Source organism: Danio rerio, chromosome 2 (genome assembly GCF_052040795.2).
Source record: "Danio rerio strain M-AB ecotype USA chromosome 2, GRCz13ab, whole genome shotgun sequence".
NCBI classification, from domain to species: Eukaryota; Metazoa; Chordata; class Actinopteri; order Cypriniformes; family Danionidae; genus Danio; species Danio rerio.
Genome location: NC_141022.1, coordinates 30,149,742 through 30,165,756, shown reverse-complemented (window position 1 = coordinate 30,165,756; position 16,015 = coordinate 30,149,742). Strand labels below are relative to the sequence as shown.

At 36.8% G+C, this 16,015-nt stretch overlaps 1 protein-coding gene across 2 annotated transcripts; it reads right to left on the bottom strand.

The window, feature by feature from the left end:
- Positions 1-544: 544 nt before the first annotated feature.
- Positions 545-16,015, bottom strand: hectd3 (HECT domain containing 3). 2 transcript variants are annotated; one of them, XM_087239750.1, is made up of 21 exons: positions 15,402-16,000; positions 14,634-14,794; positions 14,249-14,341; positions 12,670-12,805; positions 12,448-12,566; positions 11,522-11,635; positions 10,822-10,904; positions 8,901-9,066; positions 8,726-8,807; positions 7,243-7,425; positions 6,394-6,446; positions 5,999-6,063; positions 5,807-5,910; positions 4,038-4,151; positions 3,855-3,944; positions 3,566-3,772; positions 1,910-2,039; positions 1,204-1,278; positions 1,022-1,103; positions 869-940; positions 545-773 (listed from the first exon to the last, which is right to left on the bottom strand). In XM_087239750.1, exons 1-21 carry the CDS (start codon positions 15,747-15,749, stop codon positions 689-691), a joined length of 2,562 nt encoding a protein of 853 aa, XP_087095876.1. In that variant the 5' UTR covers positions 15,750-16,000; the 3' UTR covers positions 545-688.

Genomic DNA, 16,015 nt, shown 5'->3' with positions numbered 1-16,015 from the left:
AGGGATAGTTCAACCACACCCTTTACATGGTCCAAACATGTTTGTCTTTCTTTCATCTGTTAAATACACAAAAAGACATTTTGAAGAAAGCTTTGTTTTTCCTATTATGAAACTCAACATTTACAGGTTTCAGCTTTCTTCAAAAAATTGTCTTTTTTCTCAACAGAATAAAGAAACTCATAGAGATTTGAAACCACTGGAGGATCAGTAAATTTTTGATTTTGTGTAAACTATCCCTTCAAGTTTATATTGCTTGAGTTTCTAAAAATAATTCCAGTTGTCAGCACTAATGGTGTAGTGGTTAGTGTGTTGACAAATCGCATTTTGGTGATCACGGCACGCAAGTTCAATACCCGCCCTGAGGTCCTATGCCATTCCTTCCCCTTTCCACTTGATTACCTTTCTATACTCTACACTGTCCTATCAATTAAAGGTGTAAAAAATTAAAATATTCCAGTTAATTTGTTACCTTAAATTGAACAAAACATTCTTACTAAATTAAAAATACTGATTAAATATCCATGGAAAAACAGCAAACCAGGTATTGTGTATAACATATTTATTTATACTGTACAGATGTAATTGGCAATAGTGTAGACATGGTCATGTGCACGATGCTGAAGGCTACAGTCTATTTATGCCAAAATTCTGTGTGTAAAATTGGTAAACATGGCAAAATCAGTTGCAATCACTCCTCCCATGGGCTCATGTCTGTGTCAATGGCCACACAGTTATATGCAGCATAGCGAAGCTTCTCTTCACAAACTTTAGCACTGTGGAGGAAGCACACCGTTTAACATGCAGCCAAAAAAAAGGTGGTACATTTATTAACTTAATATGAGGAACTAAACATCAGCAATAAACATACCTTGGGTATTTGGGCAGATAAAGGGTGCTGGAACATGTGGAAGATTGAGGAAGTGCATCTTCAGTTTCAGACCTAAAAATAAAGAGAGCTTTTGCTCAATAATTTGCTCATAACAACCTAAATGAATGTGTTGTTATTTTATGCAAATCTTACCCTTGTTTGTCTGGGAAGATGTAGATCGGTGCAGGAAGTCGACTTCTGCCAGTCACAAACCTCAAAAACCTGCTACGATCCTCTGATGGAAATAAAAAGATAACAACATTGGAAACTGAAGCACTTCCTTTCGCAAATGACTAGAAACGGTTGTTTTGTGTATAACAAGTAACCTCACTAACCATTGGTGAAGTTCATCAGCGCTTCCCATAAGTACTGCACTCTGACATCTGTTTGCTCCAAGTCTTCATATCGTGCTGATAGAAAACAAAAAAATCATTAATATTAATACCAGGGTTCCCACACTTACATGGACAGCAAATTCAAGAACTTTAAGCACCATTCATTTCAATTCATTGAATTCAATATTGGTAGTATTCAAATGGTTTTTGTGAAATGTTCAAATGGGGGTTATTTGTCATAGTTCTTGTACAAGATTTAAATTTAAGATTGTAAATGAAGAAATTCTTTTTTTTTTCATTTAGTATTTGAAAGCAGAACAGTACAACGACTGAAACAACACCATAAACTATAAATTCAAGCACTTTTAACAACCTACAATTGTTTTTACTTTCCAGGCCTTGAAAGTGCTTGAATATTAGACATATGAATTCAAGTACTTTCAAAAAGCATGGGAACCCTGTAATATATTTGAGAATTTGCATTACATTAGCAATCATTTTAGCAAAACAATCAATTCTGTCCATGTGATACTTTAAATCTAACCCAACATATTTGTCATGAAACAGAAGCAGCCGAGAAGCACTGCTGTTCAGGGCTGTAATGCTCCTAGTTTCATCCACTATTTGGTTCAGTGCCTTCGAGAATTCATGCTGAGGCAGAGAATGTGAATTATTTAATGCTCATGCCGGCTGCTGTATGACTCACTGAGGCGTTTAAGGGCCTCCACTGTGATCTCTGGGTCTCCACACACTTTCTTCTCTACTTCCTGCCATGTCAGGAGATCAAGCACAGCTTGTGGCACCACTTTCACCAATCCTGCCTGCATGGCAGATATCTGTAGTGCAGGGAACACAGCATGGATTAAGAACAGGGTTTGTAGACAGATCTGAGAAATATACAATGTCCTCTAAAAGAAGTTTGAAAAAAAAATACAAGTGTTGCAATGCTAGCTCACCCAAAGATCTAAATTGTCATTGTTTACTTACCCTCCACCTCTAGCCATTATCTTGCATACAATTCCTCCCTACAAAAAGAGGTCAGTGGCTACCAACATTCATCAATAGGTCTTCTTTTGTGTTCAGCAGAATGAAGAAAGTTTAGAACAACTTTCTGAACTTTACCAATGAGATTACTAGAACTGTCTGATCTTGCAGATTTCAGCTATATATATATCATCAGGAAGATCAGACTCTTCCTATAAAAACAACTGCTTGTGTAGGCTCTTGTTCTATCCAGGCTGGACAATTGCAGTGTTCATTTGGCTAGTCTCCCAACACTTTTAAGAATGCGGCAGCGAGAGTGGTCTTAATTGAACTGAAAGGAGCACACGTCCACCTTTATTCATCAATCTACACTGGCTGCTAATTGCTGCTCGCATCAAATTCAAGGCACTGCTAAAACAATCACTGGCTTCGCACCCCCTTACCTGAAGCCATTATTTCAGGCTAATGTGCCTAGCAGGAGTTTGCATTCTGTTAATGAACATTGCTTTGTGGTACCATCACTTTCAAAGACTTTTACTTTTAATGTTCCTTGTTGGTGGAATGTAATCGTCAATGTAAAATTTAGTTTTTGGGGCAAAGTAACCCTTTTTCAAAGGAGTAATGCTGCGATCACACTACAGTTTTTTCGTGCAAAATTCTGTTTTATGGCGCTGTGAAAACATTAAACAAGATGATTAAACAAGATGATTAAACAATTAAAGCAAGCTATTGGTCCATGTTTTAAATTTCTGTCCAGAAAGGTCATGTTTCATCTTCGATTAGTCTCACGCAATCATGTTATGCAATTTCGCAGGTCAGAGTTCACCAAGCTTTAACTTTCCAATGCAGCAAACTGCGAAACTTGTCAGATGGGCTTGTCGGACACATTTACGTGCGTATTAATGAAAGTCTATAGGGAGAAAAATGCAGTGTGACCGCAGCATAAATGTGTAGCCTGATCTGACACAAGGCAAAAAAGTTTTTTTTTTTTTTTTTAAACACAAATACACTCACCATCATGTCAATCTGGACCAAAATCTTTGAGGAATATTTCCAGTACCTTGTTAAATCTATGCCACAAAGGATTAAGGCAGCTCTGAAAGTAAAGGGGGGTCCAACCCGGTACTAGTAAGGTGTACCTAATAAAGTGCCTGGTGAGTGTTTTTTCTTGGATCTTGATTACAGTATGATTACAGTTGAACCACTGAAGTCACATGGAATACTTTTGGTTTCTAGAAAGTAGCTGCCTATGGAGGACGAGGAAGCGCTCAGACTTCATCTAAAATACCCTAATTTGTGTTCTGAAGGGTGAGTCATTAATGACAGTATTTTCATTTTTGGGTGAACTAACCCTAAGCCTTTTTCGGTGTTATATTACCTGTTCTCGGTTCTCTTCTAGTCTTGCTTTCTGTACGAGGCGAATGAACTCTACGCGATCCTCATATCGAACCACCACTCCGCTTCCTCCAGGAATGAGCTCTACCAGCCGCCCGTCGCTCAGAGGTGTGGTGTACACCAGCTCCTGGCCAAACTTAAAGTCAAACGTCTCTTTGTCCATGTGCTCCATTGCCTCCAGCAGCTTCACCTAAGGAATCACATTAGAGTCCAGCAGTTGCTTAAAGTTGCATAAAAGAAAAGACAGAAGAAGAGATATTTGGGCTTCTTACTAAAACTGAATCTACAGCAGGGAAGTCTTTAGTCCAGCTGACCGCTTCTCCAATCAGCTGCTTCCACACCAGCCCTGGTAAAGCCAGAACCTAAAGAAAAAATATTATGAAATCTCATTTACAGCTAGCTTAAAGCTAAATATAAATGAATGATAAGGTACAACTGGAAATTCTGGCACTGACCAGAAAGTCTTTTCCACGAAGAGCTGCACCCATTAGCTGCCCAATCCACTCAAACTTGTTGAATTCTCGGCATGAAGGATTTGGGACATAGAAGTCTCTGGCTTCTCCAGCTCCCTGTCCCAAAACAGTGGAATAATTATTTAGTAATATATTCAAAACATCCATATCCACGTTCATACAGAGTGAACCCCAGCTGAATGGGCTACAAGAGGGTTTTTAAAAAAATAAAGAAAATAAAAATATACATAATAAAATAAAAAACTAAAATAATTTACAAAATACAAGTTGTATATTTTATTATCATCAAAAAAACAAAACAAAAACAAGCAACAAGTTTCAGTTTTGAAAAGTGAGGATAACTAAAATAAATTATAATGCTTATAAAGATTCTGTATTATTTAGAGCTTTTTAAGAATGAAACTATGAACTGATTATTTTTCATCGTAACAAGACATCTGGGGCCTCATGTACTAAGACTTGCGTGGAAATCATACTAAAACATCGCGTACGCACAAAGCTGTAAATGTGCGTACGCCGAATCTCACGCATATTCTTTTGTACATCCGAATGAACATGAAACTGAGCGCAACATGCACGAGCACAAACCCCCTCCCTGCCTCCTCCCCCGTATGAATATGCAAATGACTCTACTGACTCTACAAAACCCAACGAAAAAGCAAAGGCAAAAGCAAGCAAAAAGAGAAACTTTGAACAGAATGTGAATTGGAGGTGCTGCTTTCAGAGGTAGACCGGAGAAAAGCGATGTTATTTGCAAATTTGTCCTCTGGAATAAGCAACAAAAGAAAAAAATAGAGTGAGAGAGTTTAGCTGATGCGGTTAACACAGTTGGGTCTGAACATCGCACTGAGTGAATAAAAAGCTCGAAAAACGCATGTCATCATGTTTTGACACGTTTGAGCATGAACTCGGTTTGAATACAGGGTCTGATAAAGTCATTCTTTTTTCCCCCCCGCTACATATCAGATTTTGCCAACTATTTATCACGAGAAAGACAATTAGGAATCATTAATAAGTTTGTGCATCATATTTTATTTGCACATTTATTGAATGGAAAGTTTCTAATTCACGCATGCAAATTCATCTTCAGATAGTGTCTTTATACCATTGTGCGTGCAGTAGATCGCTCCCATTACATTGGGAAAACAGGCGACCGCTGCAATTTGCGCTTTAATGTTTGGCTGGTCAACTGCATGGTATGGAAACCTTATATACCTGCTAGATGAACCCGTCTCATACAGCTGCCATTGCAAGGCTCAAAGACACTTTGTAGAGTGCAATTTAACACAACTGCCTCTAGGAGTCGCCAATGGAAATAAAACAGACACGCACAAAAAATGTGCGTACGCCAGCCATGAAGCTGGCATGGAGCTGTGTACATTCCGACGTTCAGTTCATCGTTAGTAAATCCAAATGTGAGCGATTCTGAGCGTGAAACCTGGTGTACGCAAAGTTTTTGTGCGTATGCAGCGTTGATACATGAGGCCCCTGGTGTGGCTTATAGTCAGATGTGACTTATTTTTCCAGAAAATGCAAAATCAACAATGCATTCATTTGTTGACCTGCATTTCATGTGACCATTAACTTATATCTGAGATCCGTGAACATGTTATCAAGTTGTTAACCTGTAAACTTAAAATCTCAAGGGATACTTTACGTGAATATTTTAGGTCAAAGTGTCTTGGCAGAATAAACATTCGGATATCCCAGGATCCTGGATTGAAAAGTCGATATAAAAGCGTAGTTGTTACCTGGTTAGATGTGCGAGTGAAGAATGGTAGAGGCAAAGGACACTCTGACGAACTGGGACAGAGCTCTTCAGACATGTCTGCCAGGCTGTCTCGAAACCCTCCGCCTACAAGATGGAAATCGCACATAAGGGTACCGTGTTTAATTTGATTGCAAATTTGCGAATTAATGTGGGTGTGTAAGAAGCTTATGACCTTGATCGATTATGCCTTCTGCAATGAATTTACACTCCCACCACTGGTCATATCGCGCTGACCACCTGTACAAAAGTAAAAAATATATGCGTGTACATTTAATTTTCTCAGCCATGTCTAATATGTTATGGAGCATTTAGACCAGACATGTCCAAACTCGGCCCTGTGTCCTGCAAAGTTTAGTTCCAACCCCAATCAGACACATCTAGATTAGCTAATCAAGCTCTAACTAGGCTTTCTGGAAACATCTTTGCAGGTGTGTTGAGGCAAGTTGGAGCTAAAATCTGCAGGACGCTGGCCCTACAGGACCGAGTTTGGACACCCCTGATTTAGACTATTTGAAGTTAAATAAAGTTTAGTACAATTCTTGTGATTTCACCAGAGAGAAAAACTACCTGTAGTCCAGAGTCTTTTCATATTTGTCAGATGGTTTCAGACCCTCATAAACCTAGACAAGAGAAAAATAAACACAGTAAATATTAAATGTAAGGGGGCTGTTAGATTACCTTTTTGTCAGTTTTTAGAAAGAAGTTCTTTATGCTAACCAAGACCCCATTTTGCTTGCAAAACATTAATCTAACTATATTACAGGTTTCCATTTCTAAAATATGTTTTGTATTTTAATGTGTTTTAAAATTAAATTTATTCCTGTAAAATTTATTCTCAGACATTAGTCCAAGCATTATTGTGAATTTATCTGAATATACAGTTGAATTCAGAATTATTAGCCCCCCTGAATTAACCCTCCTGTTTATTTTTCTCCAATTTCTGTTTAACGGAGAGAAGATTTTTTTCAACACATTTCTAAACATAATAGTTTAATAACTCATCTCTAATAATTGATTTATTTTATCTTTGCCATGACGACAGTAAATAATATTTGGCTAGATATTTTTCAAAACGCTTTTATACAGCTTAAAGTGACATTTAAAGGCTTAACTAGGTTAATTAGGTTAACTAGGCAGGATGGGGTAATCAGGCAAGTTACTGTATAATGATGGTTTATTCTGTACACTATCGAAAAAATATAGCTGATAATTAAATAAGCGGCTAATAATTTTGATCTTAAAATGGGTTTAAAAAAAATAAAAACTGCTTTTATTCTAACCTTAATAAAACAAATAAAACTTTCTCCAGAAGAAAAAATATTATCAGACACACTGTGAAAATTTCCTTGCTCTGTTAAACATCATTAGGGAAATATTAAAAAAACACAAATCTACTGTACATATTTTGTGGACTACCTGAGTTAAAACAGCATTTTTGCATGTGACATCTAGAGTGGGATTGTCCCGGTGCTCCATGGCAAGGCGACGGTTGATGTAAAGGCGGGGCATGAAGTTAGGCTTACTGGTCTCGGAGTCCTTCAGGCACTGGGTGATGAGAGCAGAGCGACGCTTGGACAACAGCAGGAACTGCTTTATGCTCTAACCAGCACAGAGATCAAAGAAACAAAATCAAACATTAATCTCAATTCCTGACATGTACAGTATCATGTTGCAATACTAGATTGTAAATAATCATTGAAATGGGTATCACTTTATTTTGATGGTCTGTTTGTTGAATTTAATTGATATTGCATATACATGCCAACTAATTCTCATTAGATTCTAAGTAGACTGTTGGGTTGGGGTTAGGGTTAATGTAAGTCGACATGTACTTGCAAAGTTTATACTAATACTCAAATGGACCATCAAAATAAAGTGTTACCCTAAAATGTTGCAAACATGGCATCAACATCATTCACTGGCTTGGTTGGTATTTTTATATTTTGTCCCCACCAAAAAAGTAAAATACTTATTGCTTAGCTACATCTTTTTAAGCCTTTAACTTCTCCACCAAGAAAAAAAATTGTCACTAATTAACACACTTGCATTTTTTCCAACACATTTCATAATTTCTAAGATAACAACCTCTATCAAATGGTTGATATCTCAGTTTATGGTAAAATTACTGTAATCAATGCAAATACTATAAAATAAAAAAAAAATGAAGTGTAAAACTAATTTATTTAAAAGCATAATCAAATATAAAAAAAATTTTAATACTAAATCATCTTTTTTTGAAGTATGCCATAAAATATTTTAGATTCTCATTTATTGTGTTTTCTTGTTTTTTGTTGTTACAATAAAACCAAAATCAAGTTTAGTAGTGCAACAGAACTATGTTTGTTTGATTATTTTGTAAACCAACAATGCTGTGTAGTGTAAACCATTATTTAAACGATCATTATTAACAGTCATTATGTAAAACAGTCAAAATATGGTTAACCATTTGGTAGAGCAGGCAGTTAACAATGTGTCAAAACAAGCCAAATATAGTTGTGTGAATACATTTTTTATTTAAATGTGCTTTGATCTGCTACCTTAGTTCCCAATAACACAATTACTACCACAGGAAAAAACTTCATATATCTGTTCAATGATCGTAAAATAATTATTGGTTCCATCAGACTGAAGACTTTTTTTTAGGTAACACCTATCAAATCTGAATTTGAGGCTTTTTAAGGCATTTTAAGACCTTTTAAAGACCAGCAGCTACCCTGATTATATTCTATTAGGAAATTAAATGAAGGTTCACCAGTGATAATAATAATAATAATAATAATTAAAGAAACTGACATGAATGATGGAGGATTACATATAGACATGAACAGTGAACACAAACTACTTACTGAAAGTATAAAGAATGCCATAGGACAAATTTGCTCAAGACAAGAGTACTAACTTTGATCTGGTTGAATGTTCCCAGACTGTAGTCCCATGCAGGCACCATATGAGGCAATAGACTGTCCAGAAGTGTGATGAACCTACAGACATGCACACACATAAAAAAAAAAACACTGAGTGCCACTAAAAGCTCAAATAAAGCCCTTAGAAATTGACATGTTGCCGGTTGTTACCTTTGAATCACCAGTGCACGTCGGTAGAGGACATCAGGTGGTGTGCCCTCCAATCTCGGATAGCGCACTAGATTGGGAGATTGGAACACATCTGCATTCAGGCCCAAGTCACGTTCGCAGGACGATTTGATCTTTAGACCCCTGATCCGTACGTCAATTCCCTCATCTACAACAAAAATATATATTATGAATAAAGATTACTAATCATGCTTTCTCTTTCAGATGACGGCAAATGCCTCAATTACGTCTGATGTTAAGAGTTTTAATATAATTAAAAGTGGATGATGCTAAATACATGTGTAAACTAAAACATTTTGAGCCCATCGACTTGCTGTAGTAGCACAAAATGCTTTGACTGTATTGCTGTTATATTTAAGTTTTCACTTCAGGTTTATTTCAATAGCTATTTTCACAATAAGTAATGTTTCAAAGCAGCTATTCAAAAGGTGCACATTATTTCATTACAATCAAATTCAGAAAGTTGAGGTTATTAGTTACCATAACTTTATAAGTTATTGATAACTTTAACTGACAGCAAATCGCTTTCAACAGTTAAAGTTTGTATAGATAAACATAGTTATTCTGCAGTTATATAGCATATACAGTGGGTGACACTTTAAAATGAGCATTACCGTCTCGCCTTGTACCTCCGCCACACTGAAGGATTGAGAACGCGTTTTTAGGTATAACCGCAGTTTGCGACTATGCAGTCAGGTGGCAGAGAGAGACGGTAAATACCCTGCTACTTGTAAATGAAGATGAAATCATGAAACAAAGCATTATAATTCCTTCAGTAATCATTAAAAACTTAACAAGCTTTATTATAATTGTAAACTTGTAAAGTGAAATGAGGATTCATTTTGTAAAGTAAAATTAAAGAAATAAAAGACAACTAAAATGAAAAGTACAAACCTACATACAAATAAGTAGGCCTAAATAAATTACTTAAATAAATAAATAATACATATACACTGATATATATAAATAAAATATAGAGTGATGTACAGTGTTTGTTATTATAAAATAATAGGACTTAGGCAGTCAATGAATAAGCCTTTTCGTTCATGTTTTCATTTACATTTTCGTTATTCATTATATTTTGCCATCTTATTTTATGTCTCAATTATTGTACATAAATAATAAAGGAATAAATAAATATGCCTAAATAAACATTTATTTAAAGATATTACCAGCAACACACAGAGAAATGGTCCAGTACATGGTCTAATGCTCACACCAGATGTGGTACGCGTGGATAATTCGCGTTTGAACGTTTTAAATTTAGTCTCTTCATTCGCGCATCAAATTCACTAAACAATAGACGCGGATTCACGTCATAGTCAGAGCTTCTGTTTGCCCAGTGACTTGAGCTTTGTTGCTAAATGGCTAACATGGATTTTATTGAGAGAAGAGTTGTGTTTATGTGCTTTTTGAAGGCTGAAAAACAGTGATGATTTGTTTGGAGCTGTGTCTGAGTCCACTAGATCCTTTCAGAAGTGTACCCAGCTCTGTGAGTTCATAAACTTCTCCAGAAACTGAACCTGGATGATAGAAGCTTTCAGCTTCTTCCGTGTCTGGTGCCAACGCAGCATAAAGAGCTCTTAAGTTGAATGCTACTTCATCAAAAGCATAAAAATAATTACCTACCTAATAAAAATTGCCCTACCTCAAGCAAATCACTAAACTTACATTAAAAATTAATTTGCCGCAGGATGTAAATTAAGTCTCGCAAGTTTATTTTTAATAATATAGTTTCAGTTCAGTTTTCAAAATGTTAATGTTCTCCTTTGTATTCTTTTTTTTCTTACTTTTTAGGTAGGTGATGTCTATGTGTCCATGATTAATGATGTGAAGTAAATGAACACTATAAATGCATTTGAATGCATGCTAGTTTCTAATGGAAATGTGTGAAGAATCTTACCTCTGCATTCCTCAATCCTGACCTCTATAACTGGTAAATGTGATGTCATGTCCTCCAGAACACACACCTCTCCTATCAAGGTGCTGAGAGAGAGCGAGAAATGAAGCCATAGTGTTGAAAAATTTAGCATTTTACATAACTTCTACATATTTATAACTTGAAAAAAGAGGTATTGCTACAGCTTATTCATTTTAAATAGTAACTTGCATGAAAAAGTAAATGGACTTTAAAAACCACTTAAAAATGTACTGCAAATAAATATATTAAGCATATATATATTGGGGCGATGCAGTGGCGCATTAGGTAGTGCTGTCGCCTCACAGCAAGAAGGTCGCTGGTTCGAGCCTCAGCTCAGTTGGCATTTCTGTGTGGAGTTTGCATGTTCTCCCTGCGTTCGTGTGAGTTTCCTCCGGGTGCTCCGGTTTCCCCCACAGTCCAAAGACATGCGGTACAGGTTAATTGGTTAGGCTAAATTGTCCATAGTGTAGTGTGTGTGTGTGTGTGAATGAGTGTGTGTGGATGTTTCCCAGAGATGGGTTGCGGCTAAAAGGGCATGCGCTGCGTAAAAACGTGCTGGATAAGTTGGCGGTTCATTCCGCTGTGGCGACCCCGGATTAATAAAGGGACTAAGCCGACAAGAATATAAATGAATATATATCATCCAAATGGCTTTAAATAATCATTCAATGAAATTACTTACTCGTCAATGGTTACATCACTGTATTTCTTGAGATTATCCCCCTCTCCACCGTACACGGTAACTCTTTTGGGCATGTAGTTGTCATCTGTTGAGTCCACTGTTAATATCAGTTTGCTAAATGAAGAAAACATTTACGTCTTTATGTTGTCAAACTGAATCGTATTCATTTTTAGAACGAAACATAAATGGATAATGGATACACAGATGTATGCGCGCGCACATACACACACACGCACGCACGCACGCACACACACACACACACACACACACAAACACACGCACGCACGCACACACAAACACACGCACGCACGCACGCACGCATGCATGCACGCAAGCAAGCAAACAACAAATCTGATGTGAACAAAAAGACAAGGTTTGAAACCTGAAAAAAAGTAATAAATTTCACTTAATTTATTTGTGGAAAAAGACAATAAGCTAATTTAATAGGCTAGTTTTAATATGTTCAGTGAAAAAAATCTAATCAGATATTTATTTTTGTACATTTTTCATACACACTTATTGATTACCTACTAGTGTGTAATATTTAAAAGGTAAAAAGTATTATATTCAAGAACACTCAAGAGTTTGTTTTTGAGCTAGTCCACTGGCTGTTTTAAACTTGTCATGAATGAACAAATGTTGTTAAATAAAAAAATAAAAAATAACTTCAATTAAAGGTTCAATTGTCAACATTCTAACTCAATCCTGAATGGCTTCATTTTGCTATGAAAGTTTTTCTGACTTGTTTGTTTTTGGCAAAAAAGTGTCATACTTGATAATGTCAGCTTGTAAATCATTAAAACAAAAGTTTGAACAGACTGACCTGATTTCATAACTTGTGAAATTATCTAGAACCAACTGGATTTAAGTACAGTGTGGAAAAAGTCCTTTTTAATTACAGTCGCTAGCAGACCAGTCGTCCTTACTTGACCACAGTGCCTCTCCTCATGTGCAGACGGATCCAGTGCTGTCCCTGCATGCCATCGCTCTCCCAGTACGTCTCCGTGTCTCCATCTGTCAGACAGCTTGCTCCACCACTAGGGTCCTCCTTCAAGCATAGCAACTCCCTTACTAGTCGAAAACATCTGATATGTTTGCAGCTCTCTGCTATTCAGTGTAATGCAGAATGATACTATGCCCTCACATACCGAACTAGAAGACACGTCAATACTGGTCACACATTGTTTCACACTGCCAAGATTTTCATCCTCCTTTCCAATGTGGTCATAGAAGTAGTGCACGAGGTCCTCGTCACATTCAAACGTCCATGTCGGAGGCACATACCTTGAGGACCAAATATGCACATCAGTGATATGACATTTATTTATTTATTTCAGGGTTTCTGCAGGTTTCACAAAGTAAAATGTAGGACTTTTTTGTAAGACTATTTAGAATGAAATTTCAGATGTATATAAGGTTAAAGGGTAAGGTTTTTTTTAAGGGTCCAGCATAAAAAAACAACAACTACTTGTCCCATCAAAAAAATTAATTCTTACTAGTTATTTATAAGCCACATATTTTTAATAACATGTAATTAAAACATGTCATATGTAACATAATAATAATGTCAAAGCATGCAGACCCTAGTCGTAAACAGTACATACAGATTTTTTTCAACATAACTTAAAAAATCTCTTTAAACTGAATGAATGCACAACAGACTTTTATAATATTAGAGTTTATAATAAATTTATAAAGTTTCTAATAAAATGAGCATTGGATGAATGCTACGCTATCCCATGATCCACTGCAAGAAAAATCATGAATGGGAGTGCAGCGACACAAATGGCGTAGGTAGGTCAAGTGATGATGACAAAATGGCGGATGCAGTACGTCCATTCATACTTCTGACATTCATACTGTACACATAGAACACACTTTTCTAATGGCCTAGTAGTATGTTTAAATGCAATTGCAGTACCTACTGAGTAGTAGGCGATTTTGGGCACAGCCCATGTTATTTTCTGGATGCATTAATTAAAAAAATAAAAAATAAAATAAATTCAGGGTATAAATACAAAGACTTCAATGCAACTCTTTTTCACCCAAAGAATGAAAATTCTGTCATCATTTACTCTTACTTCCCTTCTTCAAAATCTATTTGAGTTTTTTTCTACTGTTGAACACAAAATAAATATTTTTATTTTTTTTTCCTACTAAGGAATTTGATGGGTGACAGCAACCAGCATTCCTCAAAATATCTTCTTTTGTGTTTAACGAACAGAGACATTTAAACAGGTTTAAAACCACAAGAGGGAGAGTAAGTGATAAGGAAAAATCATTTTTGGGTGTACTAACACTTTAATATTCTGATATCAATATGAAGAGTATTTATTGGCTAATAAACAGAAGGATAGCCTTATTTTGGAATATTCTTGCAAAAACATATTTATACAGCTATGCACGTTTGTATTATTTTTTCTAGGACAACACACTACCAATGTTATTTTTATTTGAAGTCTGAAATAATTGTTATCATATCTTTACATAATAATGCAAAGATTACCATTTTACTCAATATGTAACAAGTCCAGTAAACCTACAGACAGAGAATTTTCAGTTGGTCTCTTAATTTTTTGTTTCCAAAGCTGTATGTATTTTCACTGTATTGCCTATTAGTACTAGACGACATGCAGAAATGTATAAAACAGCTAATTATATTATAGGGGACACATTTTTAAACATTCTATTACAGATTGAAATGTTTCGGTCAAAGTTTTCACTTGCCTCAACTTTCGAACAGCAGCCTCATCCGCCTCTGCCACCTTGGGTTTGGCACCCATGTGTAAGGAGTTCTCCACATCCACCACTTGCTCCCACCTACAAGATATTTGGAAACAACATTGGCACTTTAGATCTATTGAACCATTAAGATATAGATACATTACTTTTTAGGACAACATTTGAATTTTACATAAACCATCAATTCACTGACAGTTCATCCCATCTATCCATCCATCCATCCATCAAGAAAACAAATGGAGTATAGATATTATAGGGTTTGTATACATGTTTAACTATAACAATTATATATGAATATAATAATTTCATCCCCAATTTTTATTTACACTCATCGAAATAAAGAATGGTGGGCCTTTACGAAGCCACAAACCTATTACAAGGCTTGTGGTCATATCCAAAGAGTTGCTGTTGCCGGCTGATAGTGTCAGCAGACTCGACCGGGACGAGTCTGTCGCCTCCTTCAGTGTGTTTGCAGACCAGGATCCAGCCCTCCTCAATGTCCACACCTGCCCGATACTCCTCCAGCTGCTCCTGGGATAGACAGAGCACTCAAACAAATCAGACCGGCACACAAGCAAAACACGCTGACTCTCATTTGAATGTCCATTGAGCAGAGCAGTGTAGAATTTCCAGAGCCACACAAACACCTGTGTGGTGAACACCTATTCATTTCTCCATATTTAATTTAAGGTAAGATACTGCTGGCGAATAATGTAAAAAGATTTTAAAAATAAGTATCACAATAGATCCTCAGTTTATTGCTACATAAATGCAAACATTTATTTTGCAATAGTTGAAGAAGTTTACTAAAAAAATATGCAAAATATTAGTTTTTTCATTAAATATGTGCTAATTTGCAAACATATCTGAATATGCACACAAAGACATCTGAATATTGAATGAAGTCATGTTTAAAATTATATTATTAAACAATATTAAAGTCAAAGGTTTTTACAGAGGAGATGTAAAAGCTGTTAGGGTGGTCTGAAAAGCTGAATAATTGCAAAGTTGATAACATGGGTGACGTCACCAACCAGGAAGTCCACTCCACATTGATGGCAATAATGATACAGCAGATCAATCAGAACGGCTCCTAACAGCAATCCTCGACTGCATTTCCTATACATAAAGTTTCTACCTTGTTTATTTTGACCCACAGGCCGTGGCTGTTGCAGTACTCCTCCCCTGTCGTCCGTATGCACGTCCCTTTTTTGGGCTCGATGTTACATCTGCACGATTTCTTGTGTGGCGCTTGGTGCGGGCTGTCCCACACCGACACCACACTCTTGCCACCCGAGTTGCCCGCTGTAGAGGAGGACGCGGAAGCGGAGCCCGAAGACGAGTCCTTACATATCTTATAGCAAACCTCCTTCGCCACATAACACAGGGACTCCGGCAGAGGTTCGCTCTTTCGGAAACACTCTATACACCTGTTTAAGAAGCGTATCCTGCCCAGGAGGGTGTGAGGGTTGTCGTCCGGAGACATTTCTCCTCCTCAAGTTTTGGGAGCGCTAGCCGGAGAGCTAGCCGAGGATGTGTCAACAACACTGAGCGTCAGCGAGCATTACACTCACTCATCCGCTTTCCCTGTTTGTCCGCTTTTACTAGAATCCGACGTGATAGAAAAAGAGCAGCGTAACAAAGGTTTAGAGACAGTAAAGCTTTGTTACTCCCGCCAGAGCTTTCTCGCGGATACTGGCATCTGTCAAGACAGCTACGTGTCTCCACCACCGGTCTAAAGGGCGATCCGCC